General features: G+C 45.6%; 1 protein-coding gene across 1 annotated transcript in view; it reads left to right on the forward strand.

The window, feature by feature from the left end:
* The window catches only part of LOC138497459 (desmoglein-2-like), a 289004-nt gene that overhangs the window by 152833 nt on the left and 114411 nt on the right, over positions 1-21760 (forward strand). The window contains exons 7-9 of the mRNA XM_069620959.1: positions 4710-4844; positions 6723-6908; positions 19575-19915. Of these exons, the coding sequence (XP_069477060.1) occupies positions 4710-4844; positions 6723-6908; positions 19575-19915 (662 nt within the window). The remainder of the gene's footprint in view (positions 1-4709; positions 4845-6722; positions 6909-19574; positions 19916-21760) is intronic.

A 21760-nucleotide genomic window follows, 5' to 3' on the forward strand; every position in this document is an offset into this window, starting at 1 on the left:
CCTTCATCATCCTCTTCAGTTTCAGTTCCAGTGGTCGACTTGTCTTCAGCTTCCAGGTTCGCAGTATTTAACAGGAACTACAACATAACCTCTGCATTCTCTCCCTGCGTTTTACAAGGGGCGGTTTGGTTGTCCAATCACGACAGCCTGCCACCCCCCCCCCCCTCCACTGGGATTTGTCCCCATTCAGGCAAGGAGGAAGACCAAGGGCTGTGGAGTTTTGGACTCCTCCCTCGCTTCCTGCCTTCACAGACAGACTGGAGCCTGAGCAGGAGACCATGTCAGGGGAAGGAACAAGAAAGGACCAGGAACACTAAAATAAAATGGGGGGGGCATTTTGGTAAAATGTGTACCCTTCACTGCCTTTACTGCAGCTGTGAACACAGTCCGCGGTAAAGGTGCACCAAATTAATACAAGGTATTGCTGCCGCCAGCCATTGAAGGTAAGCTTGTCCCTGTAACCTAATTACAGCTTTAGTGTGGAAGGGGATACATTGTATCTCCCCAGCACTCCACATAAGGTGGGGTGTGCTGGTTTCACCAAATAAAATGTAAAGGGGATCCAAAGATCCTTTCTACCCTTGGGAACTGTAGTTCTCTCGAGGTTAGCCAGAGAAAGTTAAAGGGTAGCCCCTAGGGCAACCAAGCAAAAACAAACACTTATTGCCAAAAAGCTGTTAAAGAGGATAACTTTTAAAAAGACACTATCGAGAGTCTAAAAACTGGCACCAATAAAAAGAGTAAAAAAAAGATTCTGTGGGTGTGGAAAAAGGTTCCCAAAGTGCTCACACGCTCTGAGAACGTGTTAACCTTTTTCCTTCCCTTAACCTTTCCTTTCTGCAAACCTCAGTATCTACAAAGTGTACTAGTGATATATCATTACACTCCTAGTTAGTGAAGTCACGTCCGGGTGTAGGCAGTGTGTAAGAAGCATCTCTAAAGAGTATCTACTAGCTTGGTGTTGATTCTGGAAAAGTATTTTAAAGTGTATATGATTGTTACATACATTGCCCTTTTTAAAGAATGCTTATTTCAACACTATTGTTAAATAACTATTTTAACAAAAACCTTGATTATAAGTGTTACTTGGCTACTTGTGTTGGTGGATTTCATTGCTACAGCTCACTTTACCCCTCTTGAGATGAGCCTGGCTGCTCATTCACACTACCAACTTGTGTAGTAAAGTCCAATACCAAAAGGTGTTTTATCTAATACCAAGAGGACAAGGGTTGTGTAGTCTCCCACAGGGTTACTACATCCGTTTTTTGCCTAACACTAATGGAGAAAGGCAACGCCCAGTGCTTTCCTTTTCGCAGGAGAGGCAGCAGAGTTTCACTAGTTGCTTGAACAATGCTGGTTTTCTTCATCAGCAGCCCCTGGGTGTTCAATACAGTCTTAACTACTTTGGATTCGATTCTTGGCCCTGTGGGCGACCTCCAGAATGGCTTCAGACCACCTCTTAAACAAAATCCATGCTTGGGATGTTTACCACAGTCCACAAATGGGAAGGATCTGCACCCTGCAAATTGATAGGGGTTGTCCAATAGGATTTTTCAGTTTGAGATGTGCACTAAGCAGAGTGCATGGTTGTGTGCTATGCCTTTTGGTAACTCTGTATGGTTAGTTAACATGGTGCATAGTCAACAACCCATACTCTTAAAGTGCCCAACTCCTAAGGCATGCCATTCCTTGTGGGTATTGGGTTACTAGTTTGCAAAGGGAAATGCTATGTCTCACCTTCTGTGAAAGTTCACATGTTATGGCCATAAGCTTTGTCTTGGTTGTACTGTTGGAAATGTTGATGTCCTTTTGGATACTGTTGTGAGCAGGGGTGCAGCCCATTGTTCATGGCATGTGTGAATGTTCCGTGTGCACGATGCACTGCTAATGATTGTAGTGATCACATTAGTACTTCATCCTGAAATGTTATGTTTGATGTCATGAGCAGTGCTTGGCATTGGAATGTTGAGATGGACACCATAACTGGTCAATTTCAGTTGTTATTAGGTGGTGTAATTGGTACATCTGTCAGACTTTTTTTGGGGGGCAAATAATCCTTTTAATCCAGGTAAGTGGTTCCCCTGCCCCTTCAGTGCAACGGCCAGCAAAGCATTGGCAGCACTTATTTTCTTTTTTTTCTTTTTTTTTTTTCTTTTCAAATCCGTACTCGAAGGTTTTATTTTAACTTAAGTCAGGGTGTAGTAAAGCCTAAATTGCCCTATGCTAAGATGGGATTTCCCTACCTAAAGAAAAGTATAGTCTGCGGCAGTATGTCCAAATCAAATATCTGTCTGTGTCCAATACCTTTAGGTGCCCTCACAACTAACTGTATACAATGTGTAGGGATGATGTCCAAATCAAATATCTGTCTGTGTCCAATACCTTTACGTGCCCTCACAACTAACTGTATACAATGTGTAGGGATGATGTCCAAATCAAATATCTGTCTGTGTCCAATACCTTTACGTGCCCTCACAACTAACTGTATACAATGTGTAGGGATTACCGCATCACAATAATAGTCTTCCAAATGAAAATTCAGAGCTCCTTTTCCAGCCCTTGGCTTAGTATCAGCTTCCCCAAGTTCAAAATAGTTCTCAAATATTGGGGTTCAAGAATTCAATTCTTCAAGCTTTCAAAAATAACAGTTTCTTAGGTTACTTCCCAGCTCCTTTAAGATCAATACCTTGTACCAGTTCAGTTGCACAATTCTGTTTCTTAACTTCACTTTTCCATATTAGGCTGTTGCAACACATAAGCCTCTTTAAACATACTTTCCTTGGCTTCTTTCACATAGGGCACTCTGTCTAGGCACACTTGTCAGACCACACGGGCCACACATTATTGGTCACGCAATAGAAACCCCTTCTTACTGTTTTCATCCACCAATAGCCCCTGCTTCCACATACCAGTGATGTTTAATTGATTCTTCAGTATCGCACTCTTCAGACACTGTCCCATGACTTGCTCAGCCACCACATACTTTTAAAAAATAATTTGTTTTATATATTTTCATAGATGCATAAATGGCAAAAAACAGAATTACACAGCATAATTAAATGTAATATCAACAGTAGTTACGTTACCCTACCGCCCCCCAACCTTGCCTGCTACAGTTATACTATAATCACACCACATTTCGCCAAGTAGCTCATTGCACTCTTGTTAAGGGTCAATCCTCTGCAGCCTCTTCCATGGCTGCTATACTGAACAGAGTTTGTAGCAAAACTTCCCATTCCATGATTCCCCCGACTTGTTCCTCATGGTCCCGTCCTGCTGCCCTTTTCCATGCTGCAGTTTCAGTGACGCACCCCCGCCCCCCATCCTAGGCAAGTCCCTCCAACATTCCTCTACTCCAGGGCCTTTGGGTGTTTTCCATGCTATAGCTATTCTGCATTTGGCTAGGATACACGCCAGGGCCTTCATTTTAGTGACATGGCTCAGGCCTCTGGGGTGTGAGCAATGACCCAGCAAGCATGTGCCCAGGGACATCGTGTCCAATTCCACACCTCCTTTTTGTAATCTGTTCACTACCTCCTGCCCGTATAGCCCCAACACCGGACATGCCCAGAACATATGAAGCATTCCTGCGTCTGTCGCGTTACACCTGGGACATGTTAGTGCTGCTGCACCTGGAAACCTTGAGGTCCCCTGAGGTGTTATGTATGCTGTATGCGTCACTAGTAATTGTATAAACTGCAGTTGCGCCTTTCGTGACACCTTCTCGTGATATCCCAGTATTCCCACCCATTGTGCTTCTGTAAAGGGTACCCTAGATCCCCCTTCCCACTTGATCCTGATTACCAGAGGGGACTCGGGCCCATTGGATAGTAATAGGTCATATATTTGTGATATAGTATGCCCTCCCTCAGCTATATCGTAAAGAACATCCACTATTGAGTGCTTCCTCCATTAGTTCACTGTATGCGGGACACCTACATGTAATTTCTCGCATGACTGTACTATGGAGCATATATGGACCTGTATGCATGCCTGTCTGTCTTGCAAACTCGTAGGTCGTGAAAACACTCTTGTAACAAATCCCCTATGGTGGCCACCCCACAGGTTTCCCAGTACGTGCATATGCCCATTCTAACCTGAGTTGAGGACGACACTATTGAGACCAAAGGGATCTGTGCCGAGATGGGGTCTGTCTGCCCCATCTTTGCCAGGTCCATGTCCCATACTTTCACTCCCAGGGACACCAGATGTGACCAGCAGCCATTGCGGGGCTTTCTGAACCACAATAACTCCTTTAGGTAATAAGGCAGCCCAGTAGCTTGCAACATGAGCGTGTCTGGTGAAGGGTCATCTGCAAGCCAATCTACTACAAATTGCAGCTGCCCTGCTTTGTAATGTAGTACAAAATGCGGGAATCGTAAGGCCACCCCCTGCAAAGCATTGCAGAACTTCTTACTAGCAACTGTGTCTTAGAATATCTTTCCTGATTAGCTGAGGATGTTTGAATTCCATCGAAACACCAGAAAAACACTTACAAATACTTTCAGCAAACATTTTTTTTTAAGCAAATAGCCTTGAATCTCTTTAAATGTGCAAATATGCTCTTCTTTGTGTTGTCGATACAACAGATTTATGTTGATTAATTCCTTCATTGGCATTGCACTGTTTTTACATGCTATTGTACTATGCAGGTTTCTACAAGAAATTGTCTTTAACACAATCATGTTCATCTTTACCTTTTAATACAGAAACAAAGCTTCTACTCCTTTGTTGTGGAAGTAAGAGACCGAGATGGAAATTCACAAGGACTTGCCACAACATGCTCTGTCAACGTCGATATTCTGGATGTCAACGATAATATTCCAGTACTTGAAAAAGAAATGGTAAATTTAGTGTTTTAATCGCTACCATCCCGTGACCTATGTCTGCATATGATCAGGGGCAAATAGCGGCATGGCACAGTTTGAAGCCCAAAACCATAGGGATGGATACCTTTTTATTGGCGTACCTAAAGTGCATGTTAAAATGTTAGTATGAATAGTTATCAGTTTCTAAAGATGTCTTTATTATGTGGCATCTGCTAAGACAGTTTATGCGTCTAAGTTGGTCCAGGGCATCCAATTTTAGGTGAGCCTTTTCAATCAAAACCTGGGTCTTTGGTACATAAGGAAGCATAGCACTGGCAGAGGCAGTTTGATTTAATAGTAGGCCGTTTTCGGTCAAAACAGTTAACATTTAAAAATATATATATATATATATATATTAGAGCAATGGCAGTGAGGTTCGGACCTAGTGCACAATAATGATTATCAAAGTCCCTGTCAATTGCTCTACACCAGCAATGGTCCGATTATGAAGCTCAAACTAGTGTAGAATCTTAAAGCACAGTATATCCACAAAGTGCTAGGTACAATCACATTGCAGATTCTTTTTATGGAAGGCTTTTTATTGGTACAGCCCCTGTTCAAAATAATTCTTACAGAAGTCTCCATGACATAACTGTTGCTTCACTTCAGACTGGGCGGATTTATTTTCGTTCATAAGACAAAAGCAAATACGTTTTTGACAGTATTTTCATCAACTCTGCCAACAAGCATCTTTTCCATACCTAGTCCTCTTAATATTTGTTTTACCCTTCCTACCAAATCAAATATTTCTTAATAGGACTGTGGCTTTGGGCAAAAGGGGAGTGACGGCATGCAGTGCTACAGATAATCTTACTACAAGTAGACATTATTCCTTCTTGATGTGTGCTGGGATTAGTATGGCAGTGCAAATGGCAAAAGACAACCTTTCAAACGTTGCTGTTCTAAAGACTTGGAGCCACATACCTGTTCTTGCCCAGCAGTGCTTTGGAAAAACCTGAACATTTTGTGGAAATGCTTTTGTAGCAAGAGTTTACAGTTTGCTGATAACTTGCATTTTGGCCTTTATAATGTTCAACAATTGAGAGAAGGAGGAGGGCGACCACAAAGGATTAACACACAATTCTTGGTCTGTATCTCTGTGACCTCAAAATGTTCTTAAGATACTGAAGGGAAGGGAGTGCCAATAAGCAGATATTGCATAATTAATATGAAGGCACCACCGTGACTTTGTCAAATTCATCTGCTTTTGTTCTGTTTCATGCTCGTCTTAATTGTTTTTATATTCAGAAATATATATATCAGAGTTGATGATATTGCCTCTGTGGTTATGGTGAAGTTGAGGTTCCTGAAGCATGGGTGCTATTCTAAGAGACAAGTAATGTATCTGGGGAATGTAGAGATTTTGGCCACTTTGCCCAGATTTCAGACTAACAGTTCGATGGATTGCCACCAAACGAGCAGCAGCACACTTTCGGGACCAGACTGCCATTGCTCATCAACATTTGGTGCAAATCAATTCAGCGGTTCAGGTTCTGAGAAAAATTAGGACTTTCAGAAACTGCATTGAAAAAGCATCTTTCCTGTGAACTTTTCTTAAAGGTTTATTATTTTAGGGGTATGTTTTTGTGAAGATTCATTTAACTGCCTTACTTGCAAAAACCCAAAGTTCTCTTTCTTTTGGGAGTTAAACCTAACCATAACTAAAGAGTTACTATTGCTGACTGTCTAGATCTATATATAGGGCGGCATAGAAAGAGGGAGTAAGAGATGTTTATAGTTATCTTTTAAAACGAATATAATGAACACCATCCCGGTTTAATTTACTGAAGAGTAATAATTCTGGTACCTGTTACCTGCAAAATAAAATGCATTTAAAAACAAAATGTGTTTCAGTATGAGGGGAGTGTCGATGAGAACACGGTAGATGTGGAGGTTCTGCGTATGAAAGCATTTGACCTGGATCAAGAGGGCACCGATAATTGGCTTGCAAACTTTACAATCATCTCTGGAAATGAACAAGGATACTTCAGGATAGAAACTGACCACATCACTAATGAGGGCATACTCATACTTCAAAAGGTAAGATGGAGTGGAAAATAAATGCTGTTTAAAAATATCTAGAAGACATTGAATGAAAGGTTTGGAAAATATGCCTGCTAATTTCTTTAAAAAAAAATATTTTATGGTTTTCCCCATAAAATATCAGACTGGAGCTGTTGAAGGTCACTGTGATTTGGAGCATTTATCGCAAAGTTGTGTAGTAGGAAATTGAAAATTGCTTATGGAGAATTGAGGTGCTTGTAACTAGTTTGCTGCAAACCAAACTGTCACGTAGCTGTTCTATGACACAAGTTGTCCCCGGAGGTCAAAAGTAGCAGTTGGTCTCCAGCTATTCAGCCTCTGGAAGGCTCCAAGAATGAGCTAAATGGCTCACAATTTCAGTCCCTAGACTGTTCCTTACTGGAAATTCCAAAATGTGTACTGCTAGAGAATATCAAGCACACTTTGAATTCCAAACAGTGTGTGACCTGTTTGACATGTCTTTACAATATTGCTAATGCACCAGTATGCCATTGTATCAGCGTTAAAAGCATCTGTTCCGGTGTAACTTTTGGTTGTTTCCACCCTTTTCAGGGACAATGAAGGCTAAGGTAGGCAAACCAATTAAATAGAGAAGGTATATGGGTTTCTTCCCCATTTGTTTCATGAACATAAGAAACCATGTTTTTAACCACTGCTTTACACCAGTGCTTCAACTACCTATTTTTTACCACCATTGTAAAGCCATGGAACTGTCAAAACTGGAAGCTAACTGAGAATGTTACGCTCATCTAGAGATTTCTCTGCCTTCTCAGAAAATAAGGCAGTTTTGATAACTATGCATAATATGAACTGCTAACGTGAGATCTAGATGCAAATAAACCTGCATTAAAAAAAGGTCCACATATGATTCATTAACATTTATGCTCTTGGTGGCATTGATCACATTTTATTTTAGTTCCTCTAGCTAGTGCAACATTGTGTAATTTGGAGGTTCTGACGGTTATAGAAAATCAAGCATTCTAGTGTTGGAGAGGTCACGGTATACCAGAGGTCTGGGGATTCGGCTCCCAAGGGCCCAACAACCCTTTCCCCAGAATAAATGGAGGACTCTGCCAAGGGCAACACATTTCCACAATCTCCAATTCCACAAGACTTGCCTCTCCATTTTGAGGTAAAATTACGTTCGCACCTGGGCTCTCCCCCAAAAAACCTATTACTCACTTTGATTGGGTGCTCTAAGTGGTAGACCCTATAGAAGATCGGTATACATCTAAGTCCACTGGTCCTTCCATGTCAGGTGGCTGACGTGCCCCATTCCCAAGAAACGATCTATTACATTGTTGCAGGGTCGCAGTCTTACCATTGGCCCTTGCCCCCTGCCATCCACCCCTAGATTTCTGTCCCCTGATTGGTTAGAGCTGGTCTCCCAGGCCTGGGACCTAGTTCGTTTCTCAGCCCTCAGCCCCAATGTGTCTGGTAGCAACACCCCTTTTGCCTATGGGAGTACGCTCCACGTTGCAACATTTGTTTCACTTCTTGTCTGGGTTGCTGAGAACAGTTAGTCTTCCCACCGCAGGTGAATACCCTTTGTCTAGCTCGGCCGCATCACGCGGTTGTTGACCACAAAATCAAGCTTTTATGAGGATTTTATGAGGATTATTCTATTTTTCTGCTGCTGGTCATTTGAAACTTGGAATGTGTTGTTTATCTCTAACCTTGGCTGTGAGCTCTGGCATTCCTGCTCTGTGCAGCCCGGTCCTACTCCCCTTCGTTGCTTGTCCTGTGGCTTGAGGCCTTCTGTGATTTATTTATTTTTTAAATTAGATTTATAATACGATTTCTGCACACTAATATTGTGCTATATTTCCTATAAGTTAGCCGTACTTGGTCCTACCAGGCGGCTTATATACTCCTCTAGCTTGCTCTGGATGTCTTTGTTGCTTTGCGCTTTGTGTTTCTGCACTTGGCTACTGAGAAAATAATAAAAGCTTTTGACAGTATGTATATGTATCTGTCCTCTATCTACAGAACCGTGCAAAATGCTCTTTGTGTATAAGAGTGTCTGTTTGTGTAAGCTGCGAGTGTATTTCATGACTAACACATGTTGCGGTGTGTTGGGGAGACTTTTCAGTTTAGTGCTAAATTCCTCCCACCTTACAGACCCCCAGCTCTTTTGCTGAACTTTGGGACAGTGTACTTTTAATTCTATGTGTTTCTGTGTTTCTTTTAACTTTGGAGTCTGACAAACTCCATAGGCATCTTCGAGGGGATTGTGTCCTTCGACGTATTCCACATCTTTGACAGTAATTACCACAGCTGTGCTGTTTCGGAAAACTTTTTTGGCGTAGGCGTCCTGCGGCGATGACGTCTATACGCTGTCCCTCGAGGGCCTCCGTCGATGGTCAACGTCACCGGATGTTATATCTAGGACGCACAACGTCCGTAGCCTCATTTCCGTTTTTTCCGCGAACGTGTTCGCTTTGGAATCTCGGCGCTTGATTCTTCTACTTCGATTGTGAAAGTTTGAGATCATGTCTTCGTCTTCTTCTACCCCGAAGTCGGCCTTCAAAAAGCATCGGGACTGCGGTTCCAAAATGTCCATCACGGACCCGCACAACGTCTGCCTCTGGTGCCTCGGCGAAAGCCACGACTGCGATGACAGCCAGTCCCTGACTTCGAAGGCCTTGCAGGAGCGGAAGAAGTTGTTAACGGTAGGTAGGGTATCTAAAACCCGCAAGCCGAAATCTGCTGGTCTTTCGACCGACGACTAGAGGGGTGATTCTGCATCGGCGTAAGTCCAGGGGGGTTCTCGGCCTCTGAGTGGGTCCCGCCATTCCTCTGCCTCTTCTAGGCATTCTCGGAAACGCTGTCACCGGTCCCCTTCCTCGTCAGAGGACTCCGCCAGACGGCGGGTAGCTTGTCCCACCAAGCATTCATCGCCAGCTGAATGGGACGTATTCCGCAAGGAGATGATGGCGATTTTCAAATCGCAGGGCACCGTTCCGTCAGCGCCTTAGAGAGAAGCCGGCAAGGAACGAGCAAGAGCCACTGCTCGCACGCATTAGAGCTCGGGCAGTTGGCGCGATCATCAGGAGCCGGCGAGGTTCCGATCGGACAAGGTTGATCGCCATAGCAGGGCCAGGTCCAGGTCCCAGTCCTCGACGCCATCGAGACCGTCTGAGCAAGTGAGGCCTTCTAAGAAGGCATTGACGCTGTCGGTGCCATGTTCGTCGAGGGACTCTCTCGAGGCTCTGGCTCCGGCTCTGGGGAAGTTGTCGATGCCATCGGTGCCGAGGCGTCGAAGGACACGCTCGAGGCTCCGGCCTCGAAGCCGTTGTCGAAGTCGTCGGCGCCTCGGTCGACTCCAATTCCATTGGTGCCCTCGACGCATTTTGAGGAGGGAGTTACCGGGGGGGGGGCTGTGGAAACTCTGAGGAAGGCCCTCAGCAAGTCAATGAGGCCCGTCTTTGAGCCCTTCTCTAGTCATCCCCCCAGGCTTGATTTATTCCAGCCTTTGGACTACATTTCAGAGGTGGCAGAAGGGTTGGATGAGGAGGGGGTTGTGCCTCCTGAGGTTCCTGATGACCTGTTGTCTGGTCACAGCTAAATGGAAGACCTATGTCAGTCCTTACATGATGCCAGTGGTCTGGACAACTCTCCGGAGGTTGAGTTTGGCAGGCCTCCGCCTGGTACACATGCTGAGTCCTCAAACGGGCGTCTCATGTCGAGGTTGACTGAGTTCTTGGGGTGGTCTGCGCCACCTGTTGATTTTCTGCAGGATGATCCGACAGACATCCTGAACCAAGGTCCACCCACTGACCCGGTGTTGCCATTTCATGTGGCCTTACAAAGAAGGGTGGCGGTGGCGTCTTGGACTGCTCCGGAGAGTCTCCCGGGAGTGAAAGTCACTTCCGAAAAAATACCGTCCAGCCAGTGGTGACCCCTGCTACTTGTCTACACACCCCACTCCTGAGAGTTTGGTGGTGCAGGTGGTTACGGCCCCAGCGAAGCAGGCTGTATACCCTACCATCCCTCTTGATAGGGACAAGCGTTTTGATGGTTGGGGGAAGAAAGTATTTTCATCTGGGGGCATGGCTTTAAAGGCAGCCAACTCCGTTTGTGCCTTGGCAAGATTCACTCATACCCTGTGGAATTGTGTATCTTTGGCGGCTGAACATATTCCCGAAGGGGAGGAATTGGATGGTTTTCTAGCCCTCGTTCAAGATGGCAAGGATGCCATGTGTGAATCCGTTCAGTCGGGGCTGGTCGTGGCAGACTGTGTCAGCCGGTCCATGGCGGTGAGCACCGTGATGCACAGGTTTGCGTGGTTGCGAAAGTCGGGGTTTGCTCCTGATGTACAGTCCCGGCTTCTCAACATGCCCTTTGATGGTGTCCATCTTTTTGGCAGCAAGGCTGACGAGAGCCTTGAGAGGTTGCAGACCTCCAAAGCTGGAGCAAAGTCCTTGAGCGCTGCAGTACGTCAACCTCTGCCTTTTCGTCCGAGGGGACAGCAATGGAGGGGAGGTTCCTTTCGATACTACTCTTCCTTTGGTAGTTTGAGAGGAGCCGTCAGTCAAAGGGGCCAATGTAGGAGTACCAGAGGTGGAAAACAAGGTACTCGAGGTGCCAAAGCCTCTCGGGCAGTTGCCTACTTGCCCTCAGGCACTGCCGCTTCCGCTCAGTCATGAGGCCATGGCCCATGGTTCGCCCGTTGGGGGAAGGCTGGCGCAGCATCTTGTAGAATGGCGTGCCATTACTTCGTATGTGTGGGTTCTGGAGATCATAACCCACGGCTACTCTTCCTTTCTGGCAGAGGCCTCACGACAATCCACCGGGGAAGCTCTCTTTGAAGCGTCTGGATCCGCTCCTGGTGCAGGAAATCCTATCCCTGCTGGAGAAAGGTGCCATAGAACTGGTGCCTGTAGCTGAGAGAAACAAGGGATGGTATTCCCCATATTTTTTGATCCCGTAAAAAGACGGGGGATTGAGACCCATCATGGACTTGCGTGGTTTGAACAAGCTCCTCAGGAAGGACAAGCTCAAGATGGTTACTCTTAAGTCCTCCATGCCCTTTAACTTCAGGATTGGTTGGTGTCTCTCGACCTCAAGGATGCTTACTTTCATGTGCCGATTCATCCCAAGCACATCTCGGGAAAGAGGGATTCACATCTACCCCTACCTGGACGATTGGTTGATCAGGGCGCACTCTCTTCAGCAAGTCCTGGATCATCTGTACACCACCTGCCACTCCCTTCACAAGCTAGGCTTCTCCCTCAACTTAAAGAAGTCTCATGTGACACCTACCCAGCGGCTTCAGTACATCGGAGCAGTGCTCGACACATCTCTGGGGCAGTGTTTGCCTCCCCATGTGAGGGCTCATCACATTCTGCAGATGGTGGACAAGTTTTTCAACGTGCCCAGAGTCTCCCGGCGTTCGAGTTCTTGAGGTTGCTCGGCCTCATGGCATCCTGCATTTTACTGGTGCCAGAGGCCAGGCTGCAGATGAGATCTCTGCAGTGGGCACTCAAGATGCATTGGTCACAGTTCTCCGGCCGGATGTCCGATCCCGTTCAGATCTGCCCTCATTCGCCCAGGACCTTCTGTGGTAGGCCGTCGAAGGAAATCTGTTGAAAGGGGCTCTGTTTTGGCAAGCGTGGCCGGAGATGATGATCATGACGGACGCATCCCTCACGGTGTGGGGAGCTCATGCCACCGAGTTGACGGCCAGCGGCCATTGGTCTCTGTCGAAGCCCAGACTCCACATCAATCTGTTAGAGCTGCGGGCTGTCAGGCTAGCCCTGAAGGCTTTTCTGCCATCTGTGCTGGGGATGAATGTCCGGATTATGACGGACAATACAGTGGCCATGCACTACCTCAACAAAAAGGGAGGGGCAGGGTCACTCCCACTGTGCAGAGAGGCGATGCAGCTCTGGTTCTGGGCCATCCAGCAGGAAATTTCGATCTCGGCAGTTCATCTGGCCGGAGATGAAAACGCGGCGACAGACGCCCTGAGCAGGCAGAGCACAGTCTCTCACGAGTGGGGGCTGGCTCAGGAAGTTCTTTTGGAGATCTTCGCCCTTTGTGGAACCCCACAAGTGGATCTCTTCACCACCAGTGTCAACCGGAAGTGCGAAAGATTCTGCTCGCAGGAATTTCCTCCAAGAGGAGCCTTAGGGGACGTGTTCGTAGTGGAGTGGTCCTTCCCACTGCTGTACGTGTTCCCGCCAGTCCCCGTCATTCCCCAGGTGTTGCGGGGGTTTGGTTCCCGGATGATCCTCATTGCTCCGGCATGGGCCAGGAGAGTGTGGTACCCGGACCTTCTAGACCTGTCCATCTGCCCTCCGCACCGTCTTCCCTACCGAAATGATCTGCTCTCACACGAGGGGGGGTCGAGTTCTCCATCCAGAGGTCAAGTCTCTCAGCCTTCATGCTTGGTGTCTGAAAGGCTGAGGTATAAGGATTGGGACCTCCCCGAGGACGTGATGGAGGTGTTGCTTTCGGCCAGAAGGCCCGCAACAAAATCCCTGTACTGTTGCCGTTGGAGAAAGTTCTGCGACTGGTGCAAGGTACAGAATGTGGATCCTTTCCAATGTTCCATTCCTTTTGGTTCTCTTTTTTTGCTTGTGTTAGCCCACAAGGGCCTGCAAGTGGGTATCATTAAGGGTTACCTGGCGGCGCTGTCAATATTTAAGCGTTCGTCTGAGGAGTGTTCCTATTTTAAGATTCCTTTGATTTCTCTGTTTCTTAAGGGGCTAACTAATGTGTTTCCACCATCGCCTTTCCGGTTGCCGGTTTGGGATTTGAATTTGATTCTAAAGTTCTTAATGGGAGCTCCGTTTGAGCCCTTGCATTCTTGCCCGATGAGACTGTTGGCTTTTAAGACTGTATTTCTAGTTGCAGTTACATCCGCACGCAGAGTGAGTGAGTTGCAGGCACTTTCCGCCAAGTAACCTTTCACAGTGTTCCATAAGGACAGGGTGGTCCTTGGGGTTTGTCCTTCTTTTCTTCGGAAGGTTGTGTCGATATTTCCTTTGAGCCAGAAGGTAATTCTTCTGGTGTTTTATCCTCCCCCGCATCCTGGTAAGGAAGAAGAGAGGCTCCATAGGGTGGATCCTAGGAGAGCTTTAAGTTTCTATCTCTCACGGATGTCCCGGGTCAGAGTGGCCGATCAGTTCTTTGTTGGATACGCTGGAAGGCGTTTAGGTCAAGCTGTTTCCAAGCAGACCTTGTCCAGATGGATCATTTTGACGATCTCTGAATGTTACCGTTTTAGGCTTACAGGCTCTTTCTACTAGGGGTGTGGCTGCCTCCACTGCTCTGCAGAGGGGTGTTCCCATTCGTAATATTTGTGAAGCAGCCACATGGGCCTCTGTCCATAGTTTTGTGAGACACTATTCACTGGACTCTATCCATGGGCAAGATTTGGCCTTTGGTAAGGCAGTCCTATATTCAGCAATTTGATTGGACATTCTTAATTGATGAAATTGTAAATTCCTTTCCCACCTCCATGCGTTGGTACTGCTTTGGGAGTCTGTCAAAGATGTGGAATATGTCAGAGGACACAATCCCCTCGAAGAACAAGTTACTTTCTTACCTGGTAACGGTCTTTCGATGGGATGTTCCTCTGACGTATTTCACATTCAACCCTCCTAGCCTGCCCCTCTAGAATTTCTGATGCGATTGCAGTTTATTTCCACAAGGCTTTCTGCAGTCATACTGGCAGATGATTGGTGCCACACGTTCTGGGAAAAAACTACAACTGAGGCTACTGGCGTCATGCGTCCTAGATATAACATCCGGTGACGTTGACTGTCGACTGAGGCCCTCGATGAACAGCGTATGGACATCGACACAGGACGCCTACGCCGAAAAAGTTTTCCGAAGCAGCACAGCTGTGGTAATTACTGTCAAAGATGTGGAATACGTCGGAGGAACATCCCATCGGAAGAACGTTACCAGGTAAGAAAGTAACTTGGTCATCTTATACATTGTGACACACAGGACCTTCAGTGCAGTGGCACTGGGAAGTCTTAGATTTCCCAAAGGTTTCAATGCCTTCTCTTGGTGAAACTACCGTTTCCAAGAGCACTAGAGTGAGATTGACTTTACTTACATTTTGTAACTTCTATACCCAGCGTACACTATCTTACCATAGGGTGCTGGAGGGGTTACTTAGTATCCCCTTTGTCTAGTTTCTCATGTAACATTTGTATGTTACCCTTTCTACAATTAGTGGCTGGTGGCAGTGGTTTACTTTTACATTTTACTACCTTTTTATGCGTTTCTACCGCGGGCAGGGTGTGCAGCTTCAGTACAGCACGCAAGGGTTCCCATTTCATCAAAATGGCCCCGGTCGTCTTTTTTCGACATTTCTTGTTGGAAAGGGCCTTCTTGAGATTTACTCTGTGCGCCAAACCAGGTATGGTCCCTTTGTCCGTTTTGTCTTTGGTGGAATTCACGAGTGAGGCCCGTCTCGGTCTCCAGTATGTCTGGCAGGGGCAGGAAGTGAGGGAGGTGCCGGAAACTCCCTGTGCTCAATCCCCTTGGTTACAGAAATGCACCTATAGGTGATTGGTCGGCTGGCTTTCCGACCAGGACAGCCACCCTGCTGTGAGTGACAACTAGGCTGAAATGAATGGGAGAAACTTGCATAAAAGGCGAGGCTTTTTGGCTTGGAAGGCAGAGTCGACCACTGGACGAAGGAATCCGAAGAAGAACTTGGAAGAGACGCTTGCTGCAACTCCTGGACCGTTGGTTTGCCCGGTGAAGCCCTGCTGCTGTGCTGAAGCTCCAAATTCGCCTCGACTAGAGAAGCCCTGCAAGGACAATTTCTCCCCTTGAGTTGGTGGGACCAATCAACTCCAGTGACCTTGTTTGGATAATCCTCTCAGCGCTGGCTGTACATCTGCTACTGCTGCTGAAACCGAACTGCCAGGGAGAGGAACACACATGGAGTGCATCGCTTTTAAGACGGACGAGAGCTGCTGGAAGATCCCCTAGACTCCCAGTAAGCAGGACTAACCAAGCCTCAGCTACCTCAACAGAGTGCTGGACCCCAGATGCGATGAAATTCCAGAGTAGTATCCGTTAGACCGCAGTGGTGCTATTTGCTGAGACGCAAGGAGCTGAAACCACGAAGTGCCGCTGAATAGAAGTTTGTCTGTTTCTGTCACCGACCGTCCCATTGTGTTGCTGGAGTCCCCAGAGGTCGTCCCTCTTGTCGCCATGACTGAGGCACAGGAACAACGGGATCTGCAGAGCCACACAGGAAGAGAAGCCAGCTGGAACAATTTCTTCTAACCAAAGGTACTGTACAGTCTAAGAGAACTTATCTCTTGTTGTAGCATTGCATGATCTCATTTGAGACTTGTCTTGGTTACTTCTGTAGAGTTGCTGGCATCTTCTACCTCTCACAAGCTTCCCAGCTTGTGGCCCTACATTGATTCAACTTTTTCTACAACGACTTCTAAAACATTGTGCAATACTTTTTATTCACCTACAAGAAGTGCTTGAGCTCACCTATACTTTTGCTCAATTGACATTGGCTGGCCTGGCTCCCTGAATAACTCTTCTTTCCTCTGATATTGGCTTTTACCTTTCCTTCCAGGAACGGGTAACTCTACTTTTGCATTGGGGGTTCAAAAGTACTTACGTGCTTCAGAATAATTGTGGGATCTCTTGTTCGATTCTATCACCCTTTTCTTTGACATGTTTTTCAGTTTTGCTCTGATCTCGAGAAGCTAAGAGTGTGTATTTTGGAGTGTATATGTGTGTTGCTAATATATTGCCCCCTCTGAAGAAGGCTTATTCAAACTGACTGTAAAATTAATATTTGTTTAATCAGAAATCTTGAGTGTAAGTGTTTATTTGGATACTTGTCACTGTGAATCACTGTGTAACCACCCTATTGCTCACATTGACCCCTCTTGAGATAGGCCTGGCTGCTCAGCCACACTGCCAACCTGTGTAGTACAGACTTATACCAAAGGTTGGGTTCCTATGGCCAGGAGGACAATGTTGTTGTAGTGCAGGCAAAGGGTACTGCTCCAAATCTTGCCTAACATGGTGGATTATTTTGTCTTATACCTCTGTGAATGGGAACCTTTTTCCACACTCACAGAATGTTACTCTTTTTATGGTTGTCATTTTTGCGACTCACCATACTGTCTTTTAAAAGTTATCCTCTTTTACACATTTTTGTCAGTAAGTGCCTATTGTTGCTGGGTTGCCCTAGGGGCTCCCCTTTTAAACTTTCTCTGGTTAACCTTGTGAGAACTACAGTTCACAAGGGTAGAAAGGATCTTTGGTCTTTGGATCCCTTTTTACATTTTATTGGGTGAGACCAGTACACCCCCACCCCTCCCCACCACCTTATGTGGAGTGCTGAGGAGATGCTGAGTATCCCCTTTCTCATTTGTAATGTAACATTTAAGTTACAAGGACAAACTTGCCTTTAATTGCTGGTTGTAGTGAACCTTTTTATTAATTCGGTGCAACTTTACTGCGGTCTGTTTGCACAGCCCCAGTAAAGGCACCCATTGGTGCTCATTTTACCAAAATGGCCCCTGTCTTCTTTGTTCAATATTTCAGTGTTCCTTGTCCTTTCTTGTTCCTTACCCTGACATCCAGGGTAGGACTTTCCTTTGTGTGATTTTTTATCTTTGGCGGGAGAACTGTAGACTTGCCGTCCAGGCTCGAGTGTCTGTGAAGGCAGGAAGCGAGGGAGGAGTCCAAAACTCTGCAGCCTTGGTCTTCCAGCCTGAGTGCAAGATTACAGTTCCAACTGGGAGGATGGCTGTCCTAAAAGGATTGCCAGCCCCCCAGGCTTGAATGTTGCCAGGCTGTTTTATTTGCTGGGTTCCTGCATAAAAGTCTGAACCTGGAAGCTGAAGAGGTAGTCGACCACTGGAACCAAAACCGAAGAGGAAGATGAAGAACTTGCAGCTGAATAGATTTCGAGCGACCGGAGAGCCTGCTGCGTAACCGTAGCCTGCTGTAGCCCTTCCTTCCAATCTACTTGGGGACTCCAAAAATGACGCTCCCGAGCCAGCGAGACGCACTAGACTCAAGAACACCTGCATTTTAAGCCACCCCCCTCTGTGTTGCAACCTTGCGGGGCTGCAATACCGCTAGATTTTTTTATTTTTATTTATAAAGTGCACTAGCAGCCTAGAGTCATTGAGGCGCTGTTATAAAAATGTGTCTTACTTACATGGAAGATACATCGCTCCAGGTTATAGTGCGCGTATCACAGTTTCGCTGAGGCTAAAGTCACATTATTGATGTTACATGTAGCAGATACAGTTACACTTGGCACGCAGGAAAGCTGCGCGGCATGCGAGATGCCGTATCAAACAAACAGCATTGTTTTGATAGCTTTGTGGAAAGCTAGGTGTGAGTCTGTACATCTGAGGTGGGGCCGTAGGGAGTTTCAATAAGTAGTGGCAATGAACAGGAAGCGGGAGCCACCGGCACGAGCGTATGTGTCTTGGGAACTGTGACTCGGTTAGTGTATGCATTTCTGGTGGGTCTGGCTATACCATAGCACCTTGAGCCATAGCACAGTCTTTCTGAATTGCGAATCTCGCTGCAACTTTGTGGACTTCCTGCTGGATCTCCAGAGGCACAATGCCATTCCAAAAACTCCCCTCACCAGAGTGCTGGACCTTCTTGCAAACGACGAGAATCAGACCAGCAATATTCTGTTTTCCTGAAAAGGTGCCAAATCCACAGAACCACATCCAACCGCGAGGAAACCTTGCCTAGAACCTTGCCTAGAGCCTTCCCTGTGATCCTTGCTGCAAAAGTCCTTCCAGTGTCCTATCTTCTTGATGAAGGAATTCAACGACCAGGTTTCTGACTGCAGATCCTGAAGTCCTCCTGCTGCAAAATCATCTTCTGTGCTGAGGTACTGTGCTGGCTTAGGTATTTACTTGCCCTAAGTCTCTTGCGATTCCTGTGTAGTTTTGGGGTGTTTTCTGTGATTGACACTCCCCTCGTCCAGTGCACCCAGGCCCCTGCTTGAATCCTCCTAGGGTGTCTTCTGTGAAGCCCCTGGACCCTCAACTAACTCTAAAGTAAACTTGTTCTAACAGTCTTCCTTAGGAACACTGATTTTTGCTACTTAAGAACCTATCCTGACCTCCTTGTTGCACACTAGACCCTAGTGACCCCCCCCCCCCTCTGCCACTTAACACTCATTCTCCAAGAATAAGGGAAAGACTTCTAAGGTTGAGGCCTTTTGCCTAGAAAAGAAAATACATGTTTAAATGTTACTTGCAGAAGAAGTTGGTTGGTAACTGTAAATCTGAGAGTGAACAGTTACAAAAGTTATTACTTACCTTAGAAATGTTCTTTTACAACACTGATGCAAATGCTTTAACCAATTGTAGTATAAATTAGTAAGGCGCATTTATAATATACCTAGTCAGTGAATGATTTTTCAAAATAATTGTAACCATTTTAGTAGGGTACGCATTCATTTTGTTTTTATTTAAAGCATGAATCAAGCACTGCAGTGTGTCAGACCTATATACATAGATACTGACAGTTGTTTGTATTGTTAACATGTACTTTCTTCTTGTATGTAATTCAGTTTTAATAGCTTTGTTTAAAATAGAGGCATCTGTTCATAAGTGTACCAATTGGAAATGTTTCTACCATTGTATTCTGATGGTCCTTTCCATCTTTTTTTCTCCCTAGGAAATAGATTTTGAGGAATTGCAAACGATGGATTTGAATGTTGTTGTGTCTAATAAGGCAGCTTATCATAGCTCGATTACTAGCAGCAGCGGTGGTGGTGGCGGGGGAGCTGGTGGTGGTGGTGGTGGCGGCGGGGGTGGTGGTGGTGGTGGTGCCAGTTCAACTTCAAAATCAGTTCCAATCAAAGTAAAGGTAAAAAATGTGTCGGAAGGCCCAGTTTTCAAGCCCAAAAGAAGGTCTTTTTCTGTAAGTGAAAACAAGAGCAGCACTACAAGATATCAAGTTATTGGAAAATATCCAGCAATGGATGGAGACACTGGAGGAATTGCTAAAAATGTCAGGTAAGAGTGCCTTTTACAATTTGAGTTTGTATTAGTGAATGATTTTATCAATGGACATATTATGAAATTATTAATTGTAACAAATGACAATCCAATTTATTTGGGTTTAATTTAGCTGCTGTGTTTTGTAGATTCCTTATTCGTCCCTGGGTGAGAGGATTTGGCCAATTAGATTGCTGGGAATGGGGGCAGAATGCACCAGCATCCACCCACATCCTCTCGGCCATTGAAGCGCCTCACCTGAGTGTCCAAAAATTCCTCAAGCCATCCTTTCCACTCGGGCCCTACAGAATTCCCCATCCACCCCTTCTCACTTACATGCATGCCCCTCAGCTCTTCTCCCATTCACCAACCTGCCAGCTAGGGGAACAGATGAGACTTGCTCCCTTTTCTATTGAGTCAGCCATCTTTGTATTTTCTTTACAAGAAATTGAGCACATGCATCATGCTCAGCATGTTTCCTTTTAAAAAGAAAGCTCAAAGCTATTTGCACCCCAAAGAGAGCGCTGGGAAATGACTAGCAAGCACGCCTGGCTTTGTCATCATACTGGGTCATCACCAGCCCTATAATCCTTCAAACAAGGGGGTTATTGCTATAGTATCTCACGGCCACCTGCAATGTAATTTAGCATCCCCTTTTTTTTTTTTATTGTGCATTAAGATTTTTAAGTCAAAACTCAACTTTAAATGCTGCAGCTAAAGGGTCGTGGATTTCTTAGAAGACCATGAGTGGTAATTTAAAAATAAATGTGTTTTATTTCTTTATCACGCGCCATAGCCCGCAGGCATCAGGGCGCACATTAACAGAAGGACATTTCAAAGAACTGGACATGACGCATGATCAATTCACAGAAAGCCCATTACTCAAATGAGTTGTTTGGTGTTTTTGGAAGATCAGCAGGTGTTTTTCATGGCACAGGTCTATGGCCAACATTTTCCAGACCGGAGACTCTTGAACCGGAAAGGACAGCTCATTCCCTCTTTGCTCGTTTAACTCTAGGGTTAACTAGGTGTTTGGTGTTACTTGAGCGCAGAAATCTGCATGGTTCATATAGTTCAAGACTGTTTGAGGTAAGATGGCGCATTTCCATACACGCACTTGTACGTGTAATTCTTTCTTCTCGCCAGAGATGTGCTCTCTTCTCTGAACACTACAGGCAATCCTTTCTGCCTGTTAAGTTAGAATTCTAATTTCTGTGCTAATTTCCTTCAACCTTAGAGACCCCCAGCTCTTTTTCTGGCCTTTGGAACTTGTAATTTCTTCTAACCTGGAATAAGTGAGACCTTTTTCTCACTCTCATGTATTTTGATCTGGTTTGGACTCTGTATTTTCATTTGTTTTTGGAGTCTCACAAACTCCATAGGCATCTAGTTTTTGTATGGTTACACACAGCACCCTAAGTGCAGTGTCGCAGAGAAAACCTTTAAATTTCTCTTAAGGTTTAAATACCTTTTTCTTGCGTGAACTACAGTTCCCAAGAATAGTAAAGTGAAATTGACTTTACTTACCCTTTTCCTATGTAGGTCCAGCACACCCCATCTTATGTGGTGTGCTGATGGGGGTTACTTGGTAGCCCCTTTTTCCTACTTACGTATAACATTTTTTATGTTACCCTCACATCTTTAAATGGCTGGTGGCAGTTGTTTTATTTTCCTACCATTGTGCGTTTTTACTGCAGGCTGAATCCTCAGCTGCAGTACAGCAGGTGACCATTGTGTCAAAATGTCCTGGTTGTCTTTTTTTCACCATTTCTTGTTTGTGAGATCTTTTTTGGTCTTTACTCTGCGCGCCAAAGCAGGTTTAAGCCCTTTGTTTGTTTTACCTTTGGCGGGCTTCAGTACTGA

This window comes from Ambystoma mexicanum, chromosome 5q (assembly GCF_040938575.1).
Source record: "Ambystoma mexicanum isolate Mex_15411 chromosome 5q, UKY_AmexF1_1, whole genome shotgun sequence".
Lineage (NCBI taxonomy): Eukaryota > Metazoa > Chordata > Amphibia > Caudata > Ambystomatidae > Ambystoma > Ambystoma mexicanum.